Here is a 26,862-nt window from a genome sequence, read left to right as displayed (position 1 = left end):
CAGGGGTCGGTACAGTCATAACCAAGAATCGTTGAATAGTAGAACCTTACCTCGTGCTATTCTGTTTCTCGGTACTGCAGTATTCGGTTTCGTTTCTTGGTTATGACTGTACCGACCCCTGCCGACGTGACGTTCGGTCGTCGGTGCTGAGCGGATTGCAGGTTTCTGGCGCTTCTTACTCGAATTTTTAAACGTTAATAACTGGAAAACAAAGCCGTAAACGCTATTTCGTTATTCTTGATTTTCGTCTTATTTTGATCCCTAGAATCACCCCTTAAAATATTGCCCACCTGTTGTCGAACACCCTGTATATTAAAAATTCTATTACGTAAAGAATAAACAGAGTGGTATCATGTATGAATAAATATTTTTTTCTGAAATTTAAAATTCAAATTTAATTAGATTCAAAATACAATACAGTAAGAAACAACTTTATTATCCAAGAAATGCATCATCAATGTTTTATACTTATGTACATATTTAATATTATAAAAAGTTGTTTACAAAAATTTCGCGCATTTTAAGTTTATGTATACAAAGATAAAAGATTAGATGTCATAATTAGTTTTATAATTCTTATGAATAATGTAAACACTGCGTAAACCGTTTTGCAAAATACTATTATTTATACAGAATTTTGCACTACGGTGACGTTCACGATGCACGGCGGTGTGAATTGTACGTAACGAATAGTATTTTTAACGTTAATATATGTGGAAGAAATTGTAACAACGATACCAAATAATACAACTAAATAACTGAACCACTGATTCCATCTTCGAAAATTGCAATTCATCTTTACTTTTGGAACTGATTCTTCAGAAACTGTTGTTCTTCTGCAAACTTTAAATGGTCGATTAGCATCTATAAATATCGGTTCATGATCATGACTTCTTCTGGTCATTAAAAGCCCTTCGCTGGTCTTTGCACTGCTTAGAGTATCGTCGTAATCTACGATTTCTTCAAATTCTTCTTCCAAATCGTCATAATAAAAATACGAATATCGATGATACTCAGCGTTAGGTACGCCTAGAACACCATAGTAAATTGATCTTGAATGAATTCTCGGATCGGTTGACATACCTTCGTTGCCTCGACGTCTTTCAGAATTTGAATATATTTCAGGGGTCAAAGGTCGCATAGACCTTATTTTTAAAGCAATAGCTTTAGAGTACATTAATGGAGGGAGTACAAAAACTAACGGACCAGTTAAGGATCCTCCGATTAGAGCCATCACAATATCAAATCTTGGCACAGATTCCCCAACAGCCACTCCAAGGAATACAACAGCTGATCGTATGGCACATCTCTTCCATCCGAAAGCTATTGTAAAAAACGTTTGTCTAATGTAATATTTTATATAATTGATTTGATTTATAAAATTCATACTTCGCTGAATATTGCATTGATCTTCCAGATCCTGAAAAAGAGCCGAATGACCAAGAGCACTTGATAAACAAAGTTGAACAGCAGCAAATAGAATAGCAGCACTCATCATGATATTTCCTGGTACCATTTGAAGAACATTAGCTGCTGTACTGCCTCCATACTTCCAGATGGCCAGGCTAGTGGTAACGACAAATAACGAACCGCTAACTATAATCAATGGTATTATTAATTAATGAATAATTGAGGTATAAGATAAATATTTCAGACATACTATTACCTAAGAAGGAAATTATAACTGCTTTATTGATATCCTGTGGACGACGCATATCTACTTGCACTGTCATCAAGGTCGGATGAACGTCAAATTGAAATGCCAGCATGCCGTATCTGAAGTTATTTCATATAAAAATATTATATGAAATTAACAATACGATTAATCACTTTGTACAGATTACCCAGAAATTAATTTATCCCAGGTAGGAGAAGCGGGTATCGGTGTGGTATTCAGTTCACGGTCATCGGTAATTATACACCACCAGATTAATACTGCTGTTAGTATGACCATTGTGGAAGAAAATGAAGCCAATATCCTACAAGTATTTGCAACCATGTAGATCACTATTGTAACAAAATATAATTTAAAAATATTTTTAGGAATTACTTCATATCACGTGGACTACCCAGCCACATAATTGGACATAATAGAAGACCCACAATTAAAAGCCAGTAACAAAAAGATAAATCAAATCGTTGGCTCGATACTTTCAATCCAAATAACTGCAAATTCTGTGAAGCTGAAATTTATGAATGATGATACACTTGATCATTACAAATTAAGGAATATTAATTTATATTAGAACGTACCAACCAATAAATTAGGTATACTGCAACCAAATACTGCAAGATCCAGGATTATAGTGACCAAGGTCCTAGCCCGAGGACCCAATGTTAATTCTGTCACTGCAGCAAGAGGATGCCTGCAAAGTGAATTAACTTAATAATTAATTATTACAAGATAAGTTAAAATTATAAACTCACCGATTTTTTCGTGAAATCTGTGGATCCAAAGTAGTTGCAATTGTCCATGATTTTCCAAGAAGAACGGCTGTGTAAATTTGCAAAGCAAATACAACAAGGACTAAGGGAATCCCGTACAATCCTAAAATCAGAAACTATAATCGTTTAAGAAACAATATCTTAGTTTCTGTGTTAACAAGAGTTTCATAAACGCAGACAAGGAAAGCCTGTGGTTTAAGTGGATCGAATAACAAAGATCTTAACAAGTTAATCAACTTTATTTTGTTCAAAATGATCAACTTTCTCGCACGATATCTCGTGCTTAAATTTTGTTTACAATGATCGCCTTAAGTAGTACAATAAGTAAATTATATAAATCATTTCAATTTAAATAAAATATATTATGGAATAAACGATATAGTCACATTGTACAATCAATTATATGCAGTATGTTTTATTCATACAGATATGGAATTATTTCATAAGAAATTGAACATACGAAAGATCATTTAAAAACTCATTGAATTTAGAAAATATCACTGCAGCAATGTTGTAAACAGAAGTGCACCTTTTGGACTCTTTTTTTTGTTAATTTTTTCTTTGTTTTACTTCCTTTTTTTTAAAATCATGTTTCATGTTTTTAAATTCATAGTTGAAGGTGACCTGTTTAAACTTATCATAATTCATCGAGTCTAAATTCAAATTAATGATTGTAAAATCTTATTGTTTAATTTTAAGCGACCTTCAATTAGAGATTATTAAATTCATTCCAATACATTTACAAAAATGAAGTTGATCTTGATCTCAATTATACATTTTTTATCTATACAACAGTGTCTTCAATTACCTTAAGAAACAATTCTCTATATTCGCTGTAACTAGACATACTGCATATGTATACATATATACATATTAGTATCCTATCTTATTAAAATAGTGATAATCTATCTGGCTAAATACCAAGTGCTTGTCACAAAATAAAGAAACTAGTAGGAATACACGCAATCTGAACGCGACTCGTATAAAAGAAAAGAAAAAAAGAAAATTTTTTCTAATAATTCTTGTCTCACAATGATCCCTGATTAGTGTTGCGAAACATAAGAACAGAATATAGGAAACTGAAAGAAACTTACCGCATTGCACAATCGAGCGTGGTAATGCGATGATCGGAAAAACGCCGAAAATGTCGATAACGCACAATGTAGCGAATAAAAGCGACAGATCCGAGTTAGCAGAGTCTTTGAAAAGTAGCGGTAGTCTCTCGTTATTCATGACGAGGAATAATTCGCACTGTTCGACATCGATGTTCGGACCATGAACAGGTTTTCGTTTCGCGGTGGCGAGCACCGCATAAAACGTAACTCGATACTCTATTGAACGCAAACGGTTTACCCAGACAGAACGAGAGAACCGAAGGAAGACCCACAACGTGTGTTTGTGCTTCCTTCTTCAAAAGTACAGCCATGCGTCTCACGTATATAATACAAACGTCGGGATCTATATGAAACAAGATTTCAATATAAATAATATATTGGAAAAGAAAATATATATATATTCATCTCATTCATACTTTTATTAACGTTTCAGAGACAAATGTACTCCTTAATAAAAAGATTTACACTACCGTTTCATAAAGATCGTCGCACAACTGTCCATTCAGACTCCCAACCACTCGGTCATCCTTTCTTCGATAATAGAAGAAATAAAGAACATCCTCTGACCTATGATCACACAGGTGATGACATGAGAATTTATATAAAAACTGTGCATAAATTTATATACTAAATATATATTTACGAACTTAGAAAATTGAAGATTGTAAGTGTAGTAGTTATAATTACAACTTATCATACTTATACCTAGTTCATAGTAAGTATTTAATAGCAAACATTCATACAGCCATGCGTAATACTTCTTCTTAGTCGTCTGTCTCGTAGGCTGGAGATGCTGGAGAATACGTGGGACTCGTTGGCGAGTAGCCCGGTACCGGTGGAGAGTACGTTGGACTCGTGGGCGAATAACTCGGACTCGTTGGTGTGTACGTTGGGCTGGTAGGTGAGTACTTGGTGCTCGATGGCGAGTACTGAGGACTCGTAGGCGAATACGTCGGGCTAGTGGGCGAGTAATTTGGACTACTCGGCGAGTACCTTGTACTCCCTGACGCTGTGTGTTGTGGCGAACTAGGAGAGTACGATGGACTCGTTGGCGAGTAGGTTGGGCTCGTTGGAGAGTAAGTTGGACTCGCTGGCGTGTACTGTGGCGAGGTTCCAGCAAACGATGGTGACGTCGGTGAATAACTCGGACTCGTTGGCGAATATTTTGGACTGCTCGGTGAGTAACTTGGACTGGCAGGTGAATATTGTGGTGAACTCGGCGAGTAACTTGGACTTGTTGGAGAATAAGACGGCGATGCTGGCGTGTAATTTGGTGAACTAGGCGAATAGCTTGGACTCGTTGGAGAGTAACTCGGACTCGTGGGCGAGTAGCTCGGCGACGTTGGCGAGTACGAAGGACTCGTTGGCGAGTAACTCGGTGACGTTGGCGAGTAGCTTGGCGACGTTGGCGAATACGATGGACTCGTTGGTGAATAACTTGGTGACGTTGGCGAGTAGCTCGGACTCGTTGGCGAGTAGCTCGGTGACGTTGGCGAGTACGAAGGGCTCGTTGGTGAATAACTCGGCGACGTTGGCGAGTAACTCGGACTCGTTGGCGAATAACTCGGTGATGTCGGCGAGTAACTTGGACTTGTTGGAGAATAACTTGGACTCGTTGGCGAATAGTTTGGACTGGTGGGTGAGTACGTTGGACTGGTAGGCGAGTAGTTAGGACTCGATGGTGTAATACTCGGTGAAGTTGGTAAATAGGCAGGCGATGTAGGCGAATAACTAGGCGAAGCACCTCCTGCCGGTGACATTGGGTATGGACTCATGCTGGGTCCTGGACTGCCAGGACTTCCAGGTTGTGGCGAATACGCGGAATAAGCAGGTGAAAGTCCTGAAGCATCCGACGCTCCTGATGGTGAGAAGCATGCACCACCTGGTGTCATACCACTTCCCAGTGCTGTAAAAGAATTGTAAATTTTTTAATCATCAATAAATTACAATGATAAATTTTAACATTATTGAAAATGTTCGTACCAGGAGACATGCTTGACGCTCCGTAACCCGGGGTAGCACCCATCCAAGGGGTCATTTGAGGACTCATGCTTGGTGTAGCAACACTGCCAAAGAACATTCCGGCTGTTCCCATTACACCAGCACCTACCGCCATTGGTATTTCAATACCAGCTTTACATTTCTCAGCATCTAATAGCAAATCGAAACATCCTGAAAAAATAAAATTAAATATATTTACAGTTAGCCGAATAATTTGAGATTTGTTTATTAAAATCACAATACTATAAGTGTTAAAAAGCAATACCTGTTCCTATTCGTGGAAGTTGTCCCATAATAATGTTTTCAGATACTCCTCTCATTGGATCAACCTCTGCATGAGATGCAGCATCCAATAAAACATCCACTGTTTCTTCAAAAGAGCATCTAGAATAAAGTATAAAATATAGAATTCCGTATTGTCATTCGGTAATAAAATTATATTTATTTTTTTATAATATTTACCTCATAAGTGCACCAGTGTCCTGTCTGTTTATTCCGTGACGAGTAATAGCCATCAAGTGACCTTTGGCCGTCATAACGTCGCAAAGCAAAGCGAGATGACGATAATTTACATAAAGACCATAAAATTGCAAAACAGCGTTCATTTCTTTTTCTACCGACTTCCTGACAGCTTCTATACCAAGGACTTGGAATATTTCACAGATATCATTACTGAATGTCCTAACAGGATCGACATCTCTCTCGCTCAATACTTTCATTAAACTTGTCCCGTCCGTTTCCAATAACCATTCAGCTATTGCTTTAAATTCACCAGTTTCAGTGATGACGATACGTTTCTTGGAATCGGTTTGCGGTAAATGCATATAAACTTTTCCTATTGCCTCGATACCCTGTAATGTCATGTCACTGAGCATATTTGCCTCAATACACCGAAGGAACATGTCGTCCTCCATTTTATCTACAGTTTCTTCTTCGGTATCTTGGAACTTGTTATCATCGCTGTTCATTATCCTAATTCGTAAAACTAATTTCTCAGCGTTATCGTCGTTGAAAATGCAGTTCAGATCATCCCCAAAGCCAGCGTTAATCTTTTCCGCTATTTGTTCCATTGTTAATTTTTTATCAGTCATTCTCTTTCGGTCTAACTCGATACGAAGCAGCCACGGGGATATTTTGGTTGGATCGAAATCAGGCATTTCATAATAAACGTTCACAAATTCTTGATCCTCTGCTATCACAGTATTCTGTGGATCTGGATCGTAGTAAATAGCAGTATTCGCTGTAACTTTCCTCAATGTTGTGTGTTCCAATCGGCAAAGTACATTCTTTGCTTTCTCAGCATCTCTTGCTGCTGCTCCGGTTAGGAATACCGTTAATGACGGAGCCTTTGGTTTCTTGCTGATGTTTATAATCTCCTTTAGCCTGGGTACACCAAGAGTTACGTTCTTCGACGATACACCAGCAAAGTGGAAAGTATTCAGTGTCATCTGGGTTGCTGGCTCGCCAAGAGACTGAGCAGCTAAAGCACCGACCATTTCACCTGGCGATACCTAAACGTAACGTTAAAGAGATATAAGATACATATGCCCAAGTTTTATATTTATGAAACTGAAGATACACGATCTGTTCTCCACAAACCTGGGCTTGCTGGAACCTAGTTTCAATTTCTCCAATAAGCCATTCAAAAGCTTCACTGGATAACCTGAATTCTTCAGAAACACACTTTGTACATAAAGTAGATCTTACTAAACATTGGAATAATAATGTAGCGTTTTCATTAGCCTGTTTGCTGAGTCTATCGTCACCAGCCACAATAATACATTTATCCAAAAGATCTTTAACACCTGTAAATAAAAATATTTTATTCAGGGTATTCTATTTTGAACAGTGTCCACTTATTTTTGCATCTCTCTGTAATTATAATTTTATTTACCTTGGATGACTCTCATAGGACTGAGATCTGTTGGTGCTCGTTTGTTGATGTGGAATATCTTTTGCACATTCCAAATCATTCTTTGAAGATTGCAAGGCAATACAACTTTTGATTCTCCGCTGGGAAATATCTCTCTGAGTATAGCACGATCCTTGTTCAATTGTTCCCATTCTCTTTCCAATTCAGATATTACTTCCCCGGATCCCATCATTTCTCTAACGATATCTTCATTGAAAATGCGACGAAGATATCGTTCGTTGGTGGGATCAAATTTGAACTTCTTCTCAAATGCCTTATTGCTTAATTTAATGGTAGGTAGATTCTGGAACTCGACGGTTTCTCCGCATAAACCGTCCTCGCCATAACGCAACTGAATAAGTTGTCCTACAGAGTTCCTAACTGTCCCATCGTAATGAACCATTACAGATTCCATAGCTTTTATCAGACGGCGTTGAATGTATCCAGTTTCTGCAGTTTTCACGGCAGTATCGATGAGACCTTCACGACCTCCCATAGCGTGAAAATAAAATTCAGACGGAGTTAGACCAGCAAGATACGAGTTCTCGACGAATCCTCTGGATTCAGGACCGTAATCATCTTTGATGAAATGCGGTAAAGTTCTCTTACGAAAACCGAAAGGAATTCGTTTACCCTCAACGTTTTGTTGACCTACACAAGCAATAACTTGAGAGATATTAATATTAGATCCCTTTGATCCTGATACTACCATAGCCTTTAGATTATTGTACTCAGTTAAAGATTTCTTAGCAGAACCACCAGTCTTGTCACGAGCGTCGTTCAAAATTCTGTTTACTTGATTTTCGAAAGTTTGCCTCAACGTATTTCCAGGGGTGGGTTCCAGCTCCATATTATGAGCCTTTTGAATAACTTCTATCACGTCCTCTTTAGCTTTTTTAATTGCTTTCTGAATTTCTAAGTAGGTCTGTGGATCGGCGATGGTATCACCAATACCAATGGAATGACCTTCCAATAGCAACCAGTTGTTGATCACTGTTTGGATGTTCCCATAAAATCGCCCACAGACCTCGTGTCCTAGTTCCAACATACAAATGTGAAGCAGAGATCCAGCAGATGTACCCAAAGTTTTCTTACAAAGAATCCCCATAACGAGCTCTCCATGTTCTACCATAACTTTAGTGTCACCAGGTGATATCCATTTATATGGACCGTCATCTTCTTCGTCGGGATGAGTACTGTGAGTTCTTATCATATTTACATTGCCTGGTATAATCAGAGAGAAAATTTGTTTACCGGTCCACAAAGGCTTTGGTTTTAATATACACGGTTGAGGCATTTTTCCATCCCAGCTGGGCAAGAACATAAGAATATTCATCATTTGTTCTTTTTCAATAAAGACATCTCTTTTCGTCATTTTTCTTACAGCGGTAAGTGTATCCTGTACAATACCCATAACTGGTTTATTAGCTTGCGGTGTGATGATTTGTCGTGGTGTCACGTGAATGTTTTCTACTTCCGCTCGAGTCTCCATCGATTGAGGTACGTGCAAATTCATTTCATCTCCGTCAAAATCGGCGTTATAAGGTGACGTACAACTAAGATTCATACGGAATGTACTCCACGGTAGAACTTTTACTCTGTGACCCATCATACTCATTTTGTGGAGAGTAGGTTGACGATTGAAAATGACTAAATCGCCATCACGAATGTGACGTTCCACTCTATAACCACATTGTAAATGCAAATCAGACGGTTTCGGATGAAATCTTAAATCTATCCTTTCTCCATTGTCTCTGACAATGTACTTGGCTCCTGGATACTGTGAATTTCCACGTCTAACGAGTTCTTGCATTTTATCAATATTAAATGGTGTCACAATTTCAGGAAATGTTAAATTTTGGGCAATGCTTCGAGGTACACCTACTTGATCGATTCGCAAATTGGGATCGGGTGTGATGACAGTACGAGCTGAGAAGTCAACACGTTTACCCATCAAATTTCCTCTTATTCTGCCTTCTTTTCCTTTCAGTCTTGCTTTTATAGCTTTTAAGGGTTTGCCTGACTTTTGCATCGCTCTAGGCATGCCAGGCATATCGTTGTCGACCAAGGTTGCTACATGAAATTGCAACATTTTTATATTTTCTGATATTACATGCGCTGCAGCTCCAGCTTGTTCGTTTCGGATCAATTCATTGTTTGCTTTTATAATATCTGCCAGTTTGTGTGTCAAGTCATCTTGATTTTTGGCAGAACCATACATAATAACTGCTGGCCTAACTGAGAGAGGTGGGACAGGCAAGACTGTGACCACCATCCAATCTGGTCGTGCAAATTTTGGGTCCATACCAAGGATAAACGATTCTTCGTCTGTAATGTGTTTTAAAATTTCCCATGCTCTTTCTGCGGTAAGCGCTATCTTCTTTTCTTGGGAATCCTCGTTTACATGTTTCCATTCTGCAGTAACATCTAAACCTGATCGCTGAAGATTTGGTTGATATCTACCACAACCACCATGCCCAGGTTTTCTATCTGCATTCTGCTGATCCTGGTTCTCTTTATTAATATCCATTTCATCACCACCCTCACAAATATTTTTACTTTTACATAAATCATAAACAAATGTAAGACGTTTACGTGGTTGACCTTTAGTTTTCATTACAATTTCCTTAATTTTTGGATTGTGCTGCAATTGAAAAAGGTAATATTTAAAAGAAACAATAATTCAAATACTAAAAACAATCAACTACCAATAATTTTTACTCACTGGACTGACAAGAAGTTTTGAACAATAAAAACACACGCATCTTAAGATTTTTATTGTTTTTGTTATAAAACCAACATGAAAAACTGGCTTGGCCAAATCTATATGGCCAAAATGTCCTGGACATTCTGTCATATTTCCTGCACATGTTTGGCATCTAGAATTTCTATCTATGACACCTTGTCTAGGATCCATAAGTCCACCCAGTTTCGGGCGACCACCTTCCATAGTTTCTGGAAATCGTATGCCTCCATCTGTGACTGACATCCGACGCTGTATAAAACATCAGTCAATTTTATAACACATAATAAATGAAAATAATAAAATTGTAATAAGCTATAATGAATAATTGCTTTAAGGAAATAAAAAACATTACAGTAATTATAAAAACTTTTTAATGTTTGATAACATTTTATTTCTAATCAATTACTTTTGACAAATTACATTTGTGCATATAAATTTACAGTCATAAGGAGTAACAGGTCAGTAAAAGTAATAAAAAAATGCAATAACTGTGTTTATAATCATAATCCAGCAACACTTCAACACACGCGACTATTTGGAAATAACACAGAATACATAGCGGTATGTACGATTTCAGAAAATGTCGACTCATGATGAAATAGTTGTATATGTCCCGAAAAAAATACATTTTATAAAATCACTCGTTTACAAGCAACAAACTTACTATTTCATCGGGTGAAAGAATACCAAATTGGACCCTTTTTACAGTTCGCAAAGGCGCTTTGGAGTCGGACGTAGCCATTTTGCTACGATAACGAAGAGCTTCTCCCGCGGCCTTCTGCGTCGCGACTCCCTCTAACCGTTCTTCACCGATGGAAGCATTTCCCTCTCTTCTTTCATATGTATCCGTATATGTGTTCCTAAATAAATCATAATTATCCTTATAGAAGAGTTTCCATGCAGCTTTTAAATCAAGGTTCTCATGAAAATGATGAAACAAGCAGGTATAAAATATTTTTTTGCGTTTGCCGTCTGGCGCCATGAATAGCAATGTTTGCTTCTGTTATTGAATAATTTTAATTATAATCTTACTATCATTTTATTGTGGATGGATGGGATTTAGAAAGTAAGGTAACTTGAAATGGCTACTTCAAAAACAACCAACACATACAATAGACAAAATTGGGAAGATGCTGTAAGTAAAGTTAAATTCTTAATAAGATACAAATTTATTGGAGTAACATGTTTACTCAAAGCATTACATTATTTTTTAGGAATTTCCAATATTATGTCAAACTTGTTTAGGTGATAATCCATATATTCGGATGGTAAGTCAATTCTATGAATATTTACATCGTCTAGAAATATTTGTTCATCGCTTACAAAGTTTATACATTAACTGTTTTACAGACAAAAGAAAAGTATGGGAAAGAGTGCAAGATATGCATGCGTCCGTTTACAGTATTTAGATGGTGTCCTGGTGCAAGGATGCGATTTAAAAAAACTGAAGTTTGTCAGACTTGTAGCCGTTTAAAGAATGTCTGTCAAACATGTTTACTTGATCTAGAATATGGTTTACCTATCCAAGTACGCGATGCAGCACTGAAAATTAAAGATGATTTACCTAGATCGGATGTAAATAAGGAGTACTATGTGCAAAACATAGATAGTGAAATTGGCAAAATAGATCCTACATCACCAGCAGGAGCTGTTGGTAAATCTGCAGCAGCCAGTGATTTATTGATGAAACTGGCAAGGACAAGTCCATATTATAAACGAAATAGACCACACATTTGCTCCTTTTGGGTTAAAGGAGAATGTAAAAGAGGAGAAGAATGTCCATATCGTCACGAAAAGCCAACTGATCCTGATGATCCATTAGCTGATCAAAATATTAAAGATCGTTATTACGGAGTAAACGATCCCGTTGCTGATAAACTAATGCGTAGAGCTGCAGCAATGCCTAAACTAGATCCACCAGAAGACAAATCCATTACAACTTTATACATTGGCAACTTGGGAGATGTTCTAACAGAAAAACAATTACGTGATCATTTCTACCAGTATGGAGAAATTCGTTCAATAACTATGGTTCCTCGTCAGCAGTGTGCCTTTATTCAATACACGCAAAGAAGCGCTGCCGAAGCAGCAGCGGAAAGAACATTTAACAAGCTGATATTAGGAGGAAGAAGGCTAACTATTAAATGGGGACGTTCACAAGGAAGACAAACTGTTTCTGCAGCAGAAGCAACTAGAGAAATTTTAGAACCTGTACCGGGTTTACCAGGCGCTTTACCACCGCCACCAGAAAGTATGGGAAACAATTTTTTCAATCTACAAACTACTCCTGGCATGATGCCACCAATGATGATTCCACCTCCACCAGTTGCCCCTCAATTTATGTTTCCACCTCAAATGGCAGCTGCTGCTGCTGCTGCAGCAACACCAATTTTCCCTCCAGGAACTACTCCTATACATTATCCAAGTCAGGATCCATCAAGAATGGGTGCATCTCAAGGCATAGGAAAGCCTTGGCCAGAAGAATAATAGCAATGATATTTAAATTTTTATCGAGCATAATTATAACAAGAAAAATCTGTATAAATAAATATATGTCTTTGACTTTCTTTAAGGTATGAATGTTTGAAAGTATAATGTATTTTCCTACATTGCTTCTTGACTTCTAATTTGACGAGGGATAATAAATGTAACGCATTATTATTACAAATTAAAATATTTATCAAAATTTTTCTTCAATTTAATCTTCTATCTTTGTTTAAAAGAAAAATCGCCGATTCTGATAAAGACTTTAGGAAAGGAACGATAAAAACGCCATCTGCTGTCACAGCAGACGAACGTTCTGAAGAGTTAGCGGTTATTGTGAGTGTCATCATACTTTATTACATGTCCACTGATTTCTATCCGTCCGTCCGGTGTTTCTGCTACGTTGATCATATTCTGTGAATTTATGGAATGTTTGAATTACCAGATATCTTTAAATTCTTGTTTGTATTAGCATAAGGCGCCTAGTGCGCCTCCCGTCACGATGAACATGTGTCGGGTTCGACTGTTATTCTACTTTTTGGCGTTTAGCCTACTCCCTTTTGTCCGTTCTGACGAGCATACTCACATCGTAAGTAATCGGAATTGACACATGTTAAAATGTTAAAATTGTCAATTTAGTTTATATCTGTTGTTAGTAATTTTACAACGTAAACTTTACAAGCTCTTTCCTTATCTTTCTGTGTAGACTTACCACGTAATATATGTTAAATTTCCACATTTTATTTATACCTCCATGGAGATTTTTAATTAATTTTTTTTATTTAAAACATCGTATTCGTTATATATTAATAACATCTTGTATTTTATTAGTATGAAGATAACGATGAAGTTGTACTATGGATGAGTACAGTTGGACCATATCACAATCGTCAAGAAACCTATTCTTATTATTCACTACCTTTCTGCATGGGCACAAAAGATGTCATTAATCATTATCATGAAACCTTTTCTGAAGCATTACAAGGCATTGAACTTAAATTTAGTGGTTTGGAAATTGAATATAAAGGTACTTTATATTAACTATTATTTGGATGTAATTAAATTTTATAAATTACTGGAATCATTTGGTATCTTTGTAGCTGATGTTGCAAAGGTGGAATATTGTCAGATAAAATTAACTGAAGAAAGTGAGAAAGCTTTTATATATGCAGTTAAGAATCAATATTGGTATAAGATGTATATGGATGATCTGCCAATATGGGGTAAGTGCAAGTGTTTTGCTTTCTTTGATACCTCAGTACCTCGTTATTGTATTCATTAATTCTTATACAATATTTAGGTGTCGTGGGAGAACCAGAGGAGAACAATGGAGTTGTATCTTATTATATTTGGACACACAAGAAGTTTGATATAGGATATAATGGAAAACAAATAGTTGATGTAAATTTAACCAGTGAAAACAAGGTGAAATTAGTACAAGGAGCAGCTATTTTTTTCAGTTACGAAGTTAATTGGAAGAAGAGCAATGTTAAATTTGAAGATAGATTTGATAAATATTTAGATCCTAACTTTTTCCAACATAGAGTAAGGATTATATTATTTCAGAAATTTAAGTTGCACATTCTTACAATTAGACTTCTTTCTAACAAAAATGTTTATTCTTCATTTAGATTCACTGGTTCAGTATTTTTAATAGTTTTATGATGGTAATTTTCCTTGTCGGTCTTGTTTCAATGATTTTGATGCGTACATTAAGAAAGGATTATGCTAGATATAGTAGAGACGAAGAAATGGACGACATGGAACGGGATTTAGGAGATGAATACGGATGGAAACAAGTTCATGGAGATGTATTTAGACCAGCTAGTCATGCAATGCTGTTTTCAGCTCTTATAGGTGCAGGCTATCAGGTAGCTAATTAAATTAAAATCTTTATTCGGGTTTAAATATTATTATATACTTAAGAAATATTTATAAATGTTTTTATATTAGGTTACAGTAGTTGTTCTCAGTGTCATTATTTTTGCTATACTTGGAGAACTTTATACAGAAAGAGGATCAATGTTATCTACAGCAATTTTTGTATATGCTGCTACATCACCTATAAATGGCTATGCTGGAGGAGGTTTATACGCACGTATGGGCGGACGTATTTGGATAAAACAAATGATCGCCAGTGCCTTTATGTTACCTCTCATCGTTTGTGGCACTGCATTTTTCATTAATTTCATCGCAATGTATTACCATGCTAGCCGGGCCATACCTTTTGGTTCTATGGTAATTTCGATTTAATGCTTTACCTGTATGTAATTTATCTTAATATATTAACAAATATATTTTGCTTTTAGGTGGCAGTGACATGTATTTGTATATTTGTTATATTGCCATTAACATTAGTTGGAACCATTTTAGGCCGCAACTTAGCTGGAACACCGGATGCTCCGTGTAGAGTAAACGCGGTACCTCGACCTATTCCCGAAAAAAAATGGTTCATGGAACCACTAGTTATTATAATGCTCGGTGGTATCTTACCCTTTGGATCAATATTCATTGAAATGTAAGTGTCATTTTTGCTTAAAAAAATTTGATAAAAATTGTTTTTAATAACAAATTTTTATGTTCTTTAGGTACTTCATTTTTACCTCATTTTGGGCATACAAAATCTACTATGTTTACGGATTTATGTTGCTAGTATTCGTTATTCTAATGATAGTAACTGTTTGTGTTACTATTGTGTGTACATACTTTTTGCTAAACGCTGAAGACTATCGATGGTGAGGATTTTATAGTAATTTCTTATAAGTTTTGTTAAATTATATTTGTTTTATTAATCTAGGTATATATTTTATAGGCAGTGGACAAGTTTTTTAGCTGCAGCTTCAACGGCTGGATATGTCTATATATATTCCTTCTATTATTTCTTCTTTAAAACGAAGTATGTTTTTTAACTCGTTAATTATATTTGGTTAAGTATACGGTTGTTTACAACATAATCACACTTTATATTTTTCAGAATGTACGGTCTTTTCCAAACAGCATTTTACTTTGGTTACATGGCGTTATTCAGCCTTGCTTTGGGCATAATGTGTGGAACAGTCGGTTATGTCGGTACTAACGCATTTGTACGAAAGATTTATTCCACAGTGAAAATAGACTAAAGCACAATTTTAGTGTAACGTCTACGTCATGGATTAAAATAAGAACGTACAAAGTGATATCTACTGGTCTTCATGAAGTACAGTTCTTCTTTTCGGTAGTTTAAATTATTTACGTTCATCGTGATGCGCAAATGCAGCTTGTGGAAAGAACCTTCTAAATTAACATCATTTACCTGCCGTTGCCGATAACGTGAATACTTAAACAAATGATACTTTCATTATTATATATTTCGAAACTATTCAACAATTGTTTTATTATTATTATTATTATTATTATTATTATTATTATTATTATTATTATTATTATTATTATTATTATTATTATTATTATTATTATTATTATTATTATTATTATTATTATATTAATATAATATCGTAACAATATTTTCATTTCGGACGAGAGATTAATTTATATGCTGCAATTTAATTTCTAAAGTGGGGTCCTACGACGGACAGTATACATTTTTAAAACGTACTGTTCGTGTATTATTCGTCTCGAGTCACAGTTTCGTATTACCTGAAATGCAAACTCCGATAAATGTAACTTTAAAATTACTATTTTACTTGTAACAACTGACTATGTAATGTTGCTCAATTTCGCTAAATTTTACTGGAGTCTCGCAAATTTTATTTTAATTTTTAAGCTTATACAAAGAACATAGAAATTTCTGTAAATTATAAACTATTTTGAGAACTGAAATATGTGAACAATTTGTCGTGCATCATACGAATATACATATATATACTACAAAAACTTTCTTTTAAAATATACATTAAAGAAACTAAATATCTAAATTTTGTATTAAAATATTAATATTGTGAAACATTAGATAATATCATTAATTGCAATTTCAAAAAGTCAAGATTGAGAAAGCAGAAAGAAATGCAAATTATTACATGTAAGTTGTACAGTATAAATTTTCAATACAGTTTATGCAAAATGTACACGATGTTTCAGTTAACGTAATTAAAACATTGTTTCAATTATGTGACTTTAAATCAAATATGTTAATCATAAAGATTATCAACGATTTAACTGACGTTAATTTGTAGACGAGCTAGATAATAAACGTGAACATAAGACATTTTTTTACCAAGATCTTCTTGATATGTATCACAACATTTGGTTCATGTGAATATCCTTTATTATAAATTGTGAATATACTGATAACGTGTAAAGTATTGTGAGTTTAGAAGTGGAGATAATATGATCCTTCTAATTGCGGTCCTCCGTAAACGGCTAAATGTCTGCGTATCTAATCGCTGTTCAAAAGCAAACGACTAGAAAAACGGGATTGGCATTTGGGAATCACAGCGAACGTGTTTGACCTAATAATATATTGTCAAAAGACAAGTATTAGCAAGGAGAATCGAGTAAATATATCGTTTATTGTTAGACGTAGTAATTCTAAGAAATATAAAATTTCTACCTATAACAAATTCAATGTATTTTATTAATACAATAGCCTCAATGCCAATTTTTGCATTTTAATAGGTTCTTATCTTTATTTCATAGTTTTACTTAAATGCAACTATTGTATGATAATGATAAAATCGTATATTTTTATTTTTGTATAATGAAAATATATACATAGATGAAATAACAAAACGTGCTCATATTTTGAGGAAATATAATCTATCCGTATAATCCATTGATTTAAATATATATTTTTTTAATCCTATAGTAGTTAAATTGAATAAATAATGCGAAAATCAAAATATTACAAAATTTTATTAAAAAGTAGTGTGAGTTGTCCACTTGACTTTAGTGGTGCCAGTGTGGCAGTAAAAGTTGCTCCGTAGTACGCTCCGAAGTATTCACGTGTCAAAGCGCACACGTCGATGCACTCGGTGGAGTAAAGTGTTCTGTCACACTTGTTCATTACTCTAAAGACTACATATTGAAGTGGACGTACAGTGATTGAACAGTGTTATATTCATAATTCTTTTGTTTCAAGTTTTATTAAAATACGTACAATAGCAGAAAAACAGAGTAGAAATGGCACCAAAACAAAGAATGCGCATCGCTAATGAAAGAGCCACCAAAAACATTACACTACGTGGAAATGTTCCAAAATCATCGGTATATTATTTATTTTATTGCTTCTTAAACATTGTTTAAATGATTGTTAATAAAATAAAACGAAATAAGTAATAGTAATCTAGTAATCCATAATTAATGATTTTATGGTTATAAATTATGTTATGGTTGTAGCAAATTGTGATATATTTATGTATATAGCGATTTATAATAATTCCAGCATATTGCATTGTTAGTTTTACACTTATATGTGTTTATTATTTTTTAACACAAGATCTGTTATATCTATCATGAGTATTTATGGTTTAAAAGTGATATAAATTTCAATATAGCAAAGTAATATTTCTACCATATGCAATGTTATGTTTTTATTATAAACATATGTTTTAATAGCTTTATTGTTTACAACAATTTATTCTGCTTTCTTTAAAAATACATATAATTTGATAAAGTATACGAATGAATTTTCATTATTAATCATTTATGTTATATTTATAATTTAAATGTATTATAGAAACCACAAGATGATGGATCTCCAATTGGACCCTGCTTGCTAGCACTTTTCCTATTCGTTGTATGTGGTTCTGGTAAGTTTGAATGTAACACTTAAAAATTTACATATCTTAAACTAATTGATATTTTTATAAAATAATATTTTTTTAAATTTTTAGCTGTATTCCAAATCATTCAGAGTATTAGAATGGCATAAGGAAATTCCAAACATGAAGTCAAAAAATGTTGCTGTTACTGTTAATACAAGAAAATGTCTATACTTTATTGGTATACAAACGAGATTAACAGACTGTTTAATTGCATAAAAATGTAGGCATTGTAAGGTCTATAACACAAAGCTGAATTCAAATTCTCATTGAATATCTTTTCCTTTTGCTACAACTTGAAAGAATTATTTATAAAGATTTAGCATTTATAAACATTTCACTTAATCGCAGTATATATCGATGAAAGATAATTGCATTTAATGTATTTTATTTAGAATCTGTAAAAAAATGATTAGATGTTACATATTATTTCGTTTTAAATCTTCGTTGTGTTGCTCCCTGTAACAACGATTTTTACTTCCAATTACGTAAGGTAGAATTCCTTCATCGATATATACTTAGTAAATAATTGTATATATACATAATCAATTTATTGTAACAATTCATTAATCAAAGCATTCCACTGTAAGCAGTTGGTAGCTTTCGGTTGTCTATATATTTTAGAGGCCTTAAGGACATAAGTCATTACATATGTAAAAAAGAATATATATATTATCATTGTAATTTATCTTAATGAAATATTTGCTACAGACAATTCTTTGTCTCTTTTAATAAATTATGTCATAAATAAACACTCAGTTGCATTACTGTTACTAATTATCTTAAAGTATGTACCAGTAGTTCCCAGTAATAAAAATACTATAATAACTAATGTTCGGTAAACTAATAAGTATTTTAAAGAGACCGCCATAAATTAAATTTTTTTGAATTTGACCATAGCGCCATCTATACAAAAATGGCTCAAACTACTCAATATTTTATCGGCTGAGATTAAGGCAAAATAGGCATTCGGGTGACTGGGGTCCTGAAGAACCCTTCTTCACATATGCTGGTAGCGCATATGGATGACTGGGGTCCTGAGGATCCCGACAGGCGGTACACTGGCGCCACCTATTGGAGAATGGCGGAAACTAGTCGACAAGTAGTTTCCGCCGTTCTCCGATAGATGGCGCAGGCTCTCCCTTTCGGAAAGTCGATAAGTCGTCAAGTAGTTTCCGCCGTTTCCCGATAGATGGCGCCGGGGTCGAATTAAAAAAAATTTGATTTATGGCGGTCTTTTTAAAATACAAATTTGTTCGAGCTAACCGAGGGGTGCCTGTGAACCCCTAAAACCATGACCCGTCGAGACCAAAGACATGTCCAGTCTTTTTCTATCTGTAGTCACTGTTGCTGTTCAAATCAAACGGGCACTTTGTTAAACAACGAACGACGGAGTGATTTTTCAAACATCAACGTTAATTTTATAATTACATTTCACATAAGTATCAAGTAATTTATAAACAATTTTTTTTATCAAACCATTAATGAAATGGCTGGTATATTCAACTTATTTGGTGAATCAAACCTTAACAAAGGTATGAATAGTAATGTCCGTGGGTTATATATTTCATTTTATCAAAATATAAAATTTTAACAAATTGTTTTTCATAGGTAATGTTATGACACCTTTGTCAAGATCTAAGACAACCATTGGAATAAGTGGAGCTTCTGTTAAAAATGCTGGTCCATTGAAACCAAAAGGATTGTCTATTAGATCTAACTCTAATTTAAATCTATCAGCTTCAAATAAAGATATATGTAATAAACCACAAGAATATTTGAAACCAAAGCTCACTCAACTAAATATTGAAGGTCACCCAATATCACCTGGAAAAGATTGTGTATCAAAGGTATAAATAACCAAAACTTTTCTAAAAATACTATAGAAATAGTAACATGTTTGGAATCCTTTTTTTTATAGAAAACAAATGAATGTCCCATAAATTTATCCCCCCAAAAAGTATCTGATAAAAAGAATGTGCAACTACAAAAACCTTCTAATGAAATTATCTTTAAACAACCATCATTACCAAAAATTTATGCAAAAAAAAGATATCCTGAACCTGAAAGCTTAGCACCATATTGTGATATGCAATTTGAGTTTGGTATGAATCTTAAAATATAATACTTTATATAAGATATACAGAGAAAGTCATTAAAAGTTGATGTGATGTGTGTTACAGATGATATTTATACAAAAACCATAGAGAATGAATTTAAAGAATTGCTTATGAAGAAGAAGAATGAGATAGTACCATATGAGGATGAGGGATTTCAATCAGGTATGAAACTTTTAGAATAAGTACATTATACCTATATGAGTATCTGATATTTACAATTTTTTATTCAGAACCAGAACAGTTGGAATATAAAATGCCAATATTATGCACATCTCCTTTTTCACTAGATGAAGAATGGAGAAGATGCAAAAGCCCTGACTTACCAGAGCCTTATTTTTCAGATATGGATGAATAACTTTTAATATGCATATTATTATTTTAATAAGTATCATTTTTTAATTTATTTAATTATAATTTCTGAATAATATAATTAAAAACTATTATATTTTATTAAATACCAATGTTTATTTTACATAAATGCAGTATTACTATAATTATAAGGTACAACTAAAATAGTTGATAATTTAATAATATAATTTTAATGTATTGTACTTTTTTATGTGTAAATAAACTATTTTTTATAACAATCTGATGTAATAAACTATTAACTGAATAGTTATAGATATGAATTTGTTTAAAAATTTTCAATTGTTAGTAGTACAAAATGTCAGCAAGCGTATGTACTACTGTAATAGCTGGCGTTTTAGAAGATCATAATTTCAATCATATATGTTTTGTTGCTGAAAGTTTATCGAATATAATACCTAACTTTTATTATAAAATTATTTATAAAAGTTCGAAGGAATGGAAAGTAAGTTACGATCGTTTTATATACAAATAATATTTTTTATATAATCTATTTTCTAGTCCTGGTTAAAAAAAATGTGTACACTTTATGGCTGGTCTCATACTAAATCACCTTTAATATGGCAAGAAATTGGAATTACTCACAGCAATATAAATTACGTTGGAAGTAGCTACCAATTTTGGGAGTTCTTGCAACAATATTATGACATCAAATCGCAATTAACTCGAGAAGATCTTGAGGCCCTACAAGCAGATTTATTATTTGTAAGTAATTTCGTATATTTTTAATTTTAAAAACTAATTATTCTATTTACATAGGCTCATGATATAAAAGAAGAGATAAGTAAAAGTCCAGATGTACAAGAACGTCGTCGAATAACAATAGTAGGAGCAGGAAGATCAGTGTGTGCAGAATTAGTTTGCCAGTTATTAATGACAAAAGAACTTTGGTTGACCCATGGAATTCTTATTGGCTTATATGATGAACCAGGATGCTTTTTTAAAATTAAAAAAATTTATAAAGATGCAGGAGGAGTGGGTGCAGGTTTAAATTCAGTAATGATTTTAAACAATGTACCTGAGGGATTAAAAGATTGTCACATATTGATATATCTTGATTCTTTATTAAGGTAAACAAGGAAATTGAATACTTTAATAAAGTTTATCAGTATTATATCAAATATGTATTTTGTAGAGAAGAATACGAAGGTACGGACGACTTATTGCAACGAAATTATAAAGACATAGAAAAATTGTCTATGCAGATAAATGAATATGCACCTTCTTATATGAAAGTCCTTTTTTGCTCAATGGGTATTACATGTTTCTATGCCAATATCATGCATGAGCTAGTTACAAAAGTACCAAGTACAAATATCGTAGCTGTTAGTTCCCATTATGGTTTAGAATTGATATATCCCTTAGTCAATTCAGTAGGATTCACTTTACAAAATTTCGGATGTCCACCTGTTTGGGGGTATTTGGGTTTGTGTATACATTAAAATAATTTAATACCCTTCATAATTTTCTTAGCATACATTATTAATCGATTCAATTAAACTATAGGAATAAATCAGTTTGTAGACGTTGATCATATGATTCAAAAAGTCCATACTTATCCTGCAACTAGAACTCAAATTTCACAGAAAAATGTACTCTTACCAATTCAAACTCAAGAACATTCAGAATTAAGATGGTTTTTCTATATGTCACATAATAAAAAACCTTACGTAGATAATTTAAAACGGAAGGTAGATATTTTATCAATAATTAATACATAATACAAGAGTACATAAGTTTCTGTGTATGTATAGGCGCTTACTCAGTACCTAGTAGGTAGATCAGAAGACTTCCCAAAATGTAAAGCGATTTGCGATCTTCTAAAATTATGGTACAGCAAGAAAGAGAACATTGAAGATGAAATTATATCATTAGGAATAGCATCTGATGGTAATTGTGAAAATATTAAAAATATAAATAACTTCCGTGACAATGAAGTTAATATATTTTCTTTTCTGTAGGCTCTTTTGGTATTCCAAAAGGATTAGTGTTTTCACAACCAGTATATTTGAAAGTATTAGCAGATGATTCACGAGTATGGATCCCTTTCACGGATTTTCCAATGCCAAATATGCCGTTTTCTATATTTCAAAATTTTATAGACACCGCCACAATTATTAAGGAACAAATAATTAAATTAAAAGAGAATTCTGAGTTCAAAGAAAAATTTTCAGCAACTTGAATTAGTTTGAAAATTTTTTACTTAAAAGAATCGTTATTTTATTATATTATTTAATATACATAAATGCCGTAAAAGTATGCAAATTTAATATATCTGTTCAAATTGATCATAATATTATACATTTATAATTATTAAAATTGCACATTTTGTGTAACCACTATTATCCTTTCGATCTTAGATTTCAGTCGACATCGGAATAATAGAAATTTAAAAAATTTTTGTGAAAATCACATTATTTAATGTGCAATAAGTCATAGATGACTATGAAACATAAATTTAATACATACGAATAAATTTACATTTTTATTAAATGAATCGTAAGAAGAATAATAATGTTTCTTAAGATAAATTTATTACCTAGTAAATACAATTGAATAAATTAGCTAAGAAATATTACCACTGATTGATTGAAAAAAAATCATTGCGCTTTATAGTGATCCTTTTAAAAAATAGTTGCAGAAATAATACTTTTCGCCATAATAATGTACTGGAATTTGATATTACAACTTTCTTGTATATAGAAAATGACATAACAAATCACATATTACCAGCTTAAATCTATTGTTAACAACTGGTAATTCATTTCATTTTACACTTAATTAGTAGTTCTTTATACAGAATGTTATGTCACAATGGTAGACAAATGGATAATGTATCTCGTGTTACTGATGTGATTGTTTTATCTTCAATATTTGAATAATGTGTATGGATTAGTGACGTATCATTCGAAAAATGTCAATATGTAGCACTTATTAAGAATGAAACCGGGGTATATCAAAAATTAAAATTAAGTTGTCATACATATTTTTAAGAATAAATGATATATTAAAATTTAAGTTTTCAAGGGCAATATGAAAACAAAAATGCTGATAAATTTAGAGAAAATTTGTTAAGAAATAATTGTATAATTTCTATTCAATTACCTGAATTGATAATAGAAAATTATTACTCGTTGAAAATTTTACAATTGTTTACTGATATTCACGACGTTAGATTCTGTGAGTAAAAAATAAATGTTAGGATTGCACGCCGTTACAATAGGTATAGTAAAAACTGCATTTTGACACAAAACATCTCTGATAATTTGAAAATTATGCTACAAAATTCGTGGATATGACAAGTGAAAAATTTTTTAGGCAGTTTTTGCTCGTATAGCAGCACGTTTTCCAGTAACAGCCTGAAACAAATAATTGAATGTTAATATAGTTTTGAAAGAAATTAATATTAGAAAAATTATAAGAATTTAGATTGAAATTAATTACCTGGAAACCGGATTTTATGCTAGCCACCGAACATCTCGAGCCACAGGTTTCACACTGTAAGAAAAATAGTCGAGTATCTTTTTGAAGAATAGTATCTGGAGAACGACAAGTGTGACAAGTAACATATTCTTTAATGTATCTCCTAAGAACATTTTCTATTTGTTTTTGTTGGAAACGGCCCTTAATAATAAGTTGACTATTTCCATCAACAGAACCACTAGTACCTAACTCAGCAAGTAAAAAGTCCAATAAATGTTTGGGCTGCCTATGGAGCGTTTTGCATATCTACAAAAAAATAATTAAATGTTTAACAAATAAAAGACTGATAGTTAACAGTATATAAAAGAAGGATTTAATAATATAACTTACTTCAGTGAAATTAGCAAATGATGTTTTCTTGGTACCTATACGCACTACTTGAGGAGGACGCATAACGAACTTCTGCTTTTTGCCAGCAACCATATCAGGATTCTTTTCCCTCATAATGTTAAATACTCTTACCAATAATTCATCATATGTATAATCTCTATCCGATCCAACCCATAAACTTGTATCTTCTGCTAGGAAATATAGTTTCATTTGAAATATGTTTAATTACATCATATATATCACAATAGATATAAAACTTTCAATTCTAGAATGAACTTCAATCTTTAGTTTTTGACCAACTTCATGTACCAATTAAAAGTGGACCTAATTATATAATGTAATAAAAAAATATGATATTGCACTCTGTTTCTTGTTATTTACAATGTATATAGGAATATTCTCAAACAATATTAAATACAAATTAACATTATACTTTGAAGAATTCACTGAAATGTTATTTTTCTATTAGTTATTTAAGAAAATTATTTTTAATATATAACGATATTCATTCTTTTATGTATTATAATAAGATTTATGGAAGTGCAGAAATAATGTATGTTGTGACCGTTATGTGATATGTGTAAGAAACAGCAAACATATCCCTTACCATACTCTGCACTTCGCTCAGATTCAGTGCAGCATGTTAACAAATAATGAGTAACATAAACAACTAGTTACTCCAAACTATAATACTCTTGTAATATATAATATTTACCATTTTCTTTATCTTCTGTTTCCTTACGTTCTTCCTCTGCCACTAATTCATCAAGATCTTTCTTTTTCTTTTTCTTCTTCTTGGTTTTTGAGAAGTCCATATCTAAGTCAAATGTATCATCCACAGCAACCTCCTCTGTTTGTTGTTCAACAACATCCTTTAGAAATCATGAATAATTATATAAATCAATTTTTAATCTTTATATTTATTTAGTATAAAATAAAATATTTTCTTACTTCCTACATAATTATATACCTCTTTTTTTGTATCTGGCAAAGTTGCATCAAGTTCATCCAAATTAAAGGCCTTTTTTTTCTTTTTTTTCTTTCTTCCAAAATTTTCTAAATCCAATGTTTCATCATCTTCAGCTGGCACAGGAGGGTCTGGCTCCTGGTTCTCCTTATCACCACTGGTTTCTGTTGCATCACCAGTGCTACCCCCTTCATTAAATGCAGCATCAAGATCGAAGGTAGTTTTCTTCTTTTTCTTTTTCTTTTTTAAAGTAGGATCAAACACCTATAAATTTGATTAGTAAGTTATAATTTATCATATTATGTATCATTTAACTATAATCAGTTTATTAGTATTAAATTATTATTGTTAATCATTACAAATAAATAAAAACCAAAAGTTGATGTACTTTTATACACGAATGCTTACAATATGCTGAATTCAGCATTGACTTAAATTTACTCCAAATGATTTCATTCTACAGGTTAAATATCACATTACATCTTAAATAGATTGGTATACATAAAATATTACAATATGTAACAATAAACATTGAAATTACAATAATAAATCAAATGACGCAATAACATAGTATACATCAAAAAATGTTACATTAATCTATAATGCTACAGACTATCCACATGGCTTTGAGGTTGGAATTCATAAAATAGTATTATTTTCATTTTATAAGAATTTGGTTAGGAATTATTTTTCTTGGCTGAATATAAGTTTCATTTTTTCATTTATAAATTACAGAATATTATCAAAAAACTGAAAAGTATGTCAAGATGACCATGCTCCCATGCCTTGCAATACATGAATTTCTAAGGATACTCTCCAATATTCTTACGTACCGAGTCTTCTTCAGTCATTTTGAATATCGCACTAAATAATCTGGTGTCTTAGAGAAACCTATCAATTTACTTAGTTTTTAAATATAATTGAACATCTTAATTCTACAATCTTAATCCTTTTTCTATCAGCATTTATACAGTGCAATCACGTCTTAGTAACGAATATTGCATCAGAAATTCGACTGTTAAGTGTAATTCACACTCTCGAATAATCGAGACAAGTTATGCATTCTGATAACCTTTTCTATTGGTCAATTCTCTAGTGTTAACCAATGGAAAGGAATTTGAAATACAATTTAGT

At 32.9% G+C, this 26,862-nt stretch overlaps 8 protein-coding genes across 15 annotated transcripts; 5 read left to right on the top strand and 3 right to left on the bottom strand.

The window, feature by feature from the left end:
- Positions 1–625: 625 nt before the first annotated feature.
- On the bottom strand, positions 626–3,681 carry mah (solute carrier family member mahogany). Of its 3 annotated transcripts, none has more exons than XM_034335339.2 (9): positions 3,540–3,681; positions 2,428–2,548; positions 2,254–2,366; positions 2,051–2,183; positions 1,845–1,979; positions 1,667–1,776; positions 1,390–1,596; positions 1,084–1,323; positions 626–1,029 (listed from the first exon to the last, which is right to left on the bottom strand). In XM_034335339.2, exons 1-9 carry the CDS (start codon positions 3,676–3,678, stop codon positions 626–628), a joined length of 1,602 nt encoding a protein of 533 aa, XP_034191230.1. In that variant the 5' UTR covers positions 3,679–3,681. The 3 variants fall into 3 exon arrangements, with proteins under 3 accessions (XP_034191230.1, XP_034191231.1, XP_034191229.1); XM_034335340.2 differs by having other exon boundaries at positions 1,207–1,323; XM_034335338.2 differs by having other exon boundaries at positions 626–1,323.
- Positions 3,682–3,697: 16 nt separating this feature from the next.
- RpII215 (RNA polymerase II subunit RpII215) lies at positions 3,698–11,032 on the bottom strand. 4 transcript variants are annotated; one of them, XR_004582554.2, is made up of 10 exons: positions 10,884–11,032; positions 10,199–10,468; positions 7,456–10,117; positions 7,161–7,366; positions 6,024–7,072; positions 5,827–5,945; positions 5,544–5,732; positions 4,304–5,466; positions 4,031–4,127; positions 3,698–3,903 (listed from the first exon to the last, which is right to left on the bottom strand). XR_004582554.2 is itself a non-coding variant. In XM_034335336.2 (9 exons), the coding sequence occupies exons 1-8, from the start codon at positions 10,959–10,961 to the stop codon at positions 4,325–4,327; spliced, it is 5,715 nt and encodes a 1,904-aa protein (XP_034191227.1). In that variant the 5' UTR covers positions 10,962–11,032; the 3' UTR covers positions 3,698–4,127; positions 4,304–4,324. The 4 variants fall into 4 exon arrangements, 2 of the variants coding, with proteins under 2 accessions (XP_034191227.1, XP_034191226.1); XR_013063410.1 differs by having other exon boundaries at positions 4,031–5,466; XM_034335336.2 differs by having other exon boundaries at positions 3,698–4,127.
- Positions 11,033–11,160: 128 nt separating this feature from the next.
- Positions 11,161–12,795, top strand: LOC117609251 (pre-mRNA-splicing factor RBM22). The gene is made up of 3 exons (XM_034335342.2): positions 11,161–11,354; positions 11,434–11,487; positions 11,570–12,795. Exons 1-3 carry the CDS (start codon positions 11,301–11,303, stop codon positions 12,704–12,706), a joined length of 1,245 nt encoding a protein of 414 aa, XP_034191233.1. The 5' UTR covers positions 11,161–11,300; the 3' UTR covers positions 12,707–12,795.
- Positions 12,796–12,996: 201 nt separating this feature from the next.
- On the top strand, positions 12,997–17,813 carry TM9SF3 (transmembrane 9 superfamily protein member 3). The gene is made up of 10 exons (XM_034335337.2): positions 12,997–13,292; positions 13,535–13,730; positions 13,804–13,926; positions 14,004–14,248; positions 14,335–14,574; positions 14,657–14,941; positions 15,013–15,221; positions 15,292–15,438; positions 15,516–15,599; positions 15,678–17,813. The coding sequence occupies exons 1-10, from the start codon at positions 13,206–13,208 to the stop codon at positions 15,820–15,822; spliced, it is 1,761 nt and encodes a 586-aa protein (XP_034191228.1). The 5' UTR covers positions 12,997–13,205; the 3' UTR covers positions 15,823–17,813.
- LOC117609255 (stress-associated endoplasmic reticulum protein 2) lies at positions 17,764–19,206 on the top strand. Its single transcript, XM_034335347.2, has 3 exons — positions 17,764–17,905; positions 18,378–18,450; positions 18,535–19,206. The coding sequence occupies exons 1-3, from the start codon at positions 17,822–17,824 to the stop codon at positions 18,570–18,572; spliced, it is 195 nt and encodes a 64-aa protein (XP_034191238.1). The 5' UTR covers positions 17,764–17,821; the 3' UTR covers positions 18,573–19,206.
- Positions 19,207–19,791: 585 nt separating this feature from the next.
- Positions 19,792–21,059, top strand: LOC117609177 (uncharacterized). Its single transcript, XM_034335173.2, has 5 exons — positions 19,792–19,997; positions 20,074–20,312; positions 20,384–20,567; positions 20,646–20,744; positions 20,813–21,059. Exons 1-5 carry the CDS (start codon positions 19,952–19,954, stop codon positions 20,935–20,937), a joined length of 693 nt encoding a protein of 230 aa, XP_034191064.2. The 5' UTR covers positions 19,792–19,951; the 3' UTR covers positions 20,938–21,059.
- A 187-nt stretch (positions 21,060–21,246) lies between these two features.
- Positions 21,247–23,393, top strand: LOC117609309 (putative malate dehydrogenase 1B). Its single transcript, XM_034335475.2, has 7 exons — positions 21,247–21,393; positions 21,450–21,653; positions 21,708–22,018; positions 22,084–22,373; positions 22,455–22,639; positions 22,703–22,838; positions 22,910–23,393. The coding sequence occupies exons 1-7, from the start codon at positions 21,247–21,249 to the stop codon at positions 23,128–23,130; spliced, it is 1,494 nt and encodes a 497-aa protein (XP_034191366.1). The 3' UTR covers positions 23,131–23,393.
- Positions 21,494–26,742, bottom strand: eIF2beta (eukaryotic translation initiation factor 2 subunit beta). Of its 3 annotated transcripts, XR_013063385.1 has the most exons (7): positions 26,562–26,741; positions 25,732–25,992; positions 25,477–25,633; positions 24,762–24,952; positions 24,393–24,677; positions 24,054–24,307; positions 21,494–21,632 (listed from the first exon to the last, which is right to left on the bottom strand). XR_013063385.1 is itself a non-coding variant. In XM_034335172.2 (6 exons), the coding sequence occupies exons 1-6, from the start codon at positions 26,577–26,579 to the stop codon at positions 24,263–24,265; spliced, it is 954 nt and encodes a 317-aa protein (XP_034191063.1). In that variant the 5' UTR covers positions 26,580–26,742; the 3' UTR covers positions 23,708–24,262. The 3 variants fall into 3 exon arrangements, 2 of the variants coding, with proteins under 2 accessions (XP_034191063.1, XP_034191062.1); XM_034335172.2 differs by lacking the exon at positions 21,494–21,632 and having other exon boundaries at positions 23,708–24,307; positions 24,762–24,949; positions 26,562–26,742; XM_034335171.2 differs by lacking the exon at positions 21,494–21,632 and having other exon boundaries at positions 23,708–24,307.
- Positions 26,743–26,862: the final 120 nt, after the last annotated feature.

The sequence above is a fragment of the Osmia lignaria genome, chromosome 14 (assembly GCF_051020975.1).
Source record: "Osmia lignaria lignaria isolate PbOS001 chromosome 14, iyOsmLign1, whole genome shotgun sequence".
Taxonomy (NCBI): Eukaryota; Metazoa; Arthropoda; class Insecta; order Hymenoptera; family Megachilidae; genus Osmia; species Osmia lignaria.
Note: the sequence above shows the minus strand (reverse complement) of the source record. Positions and strands in the feature narration are given on the sequence as shown.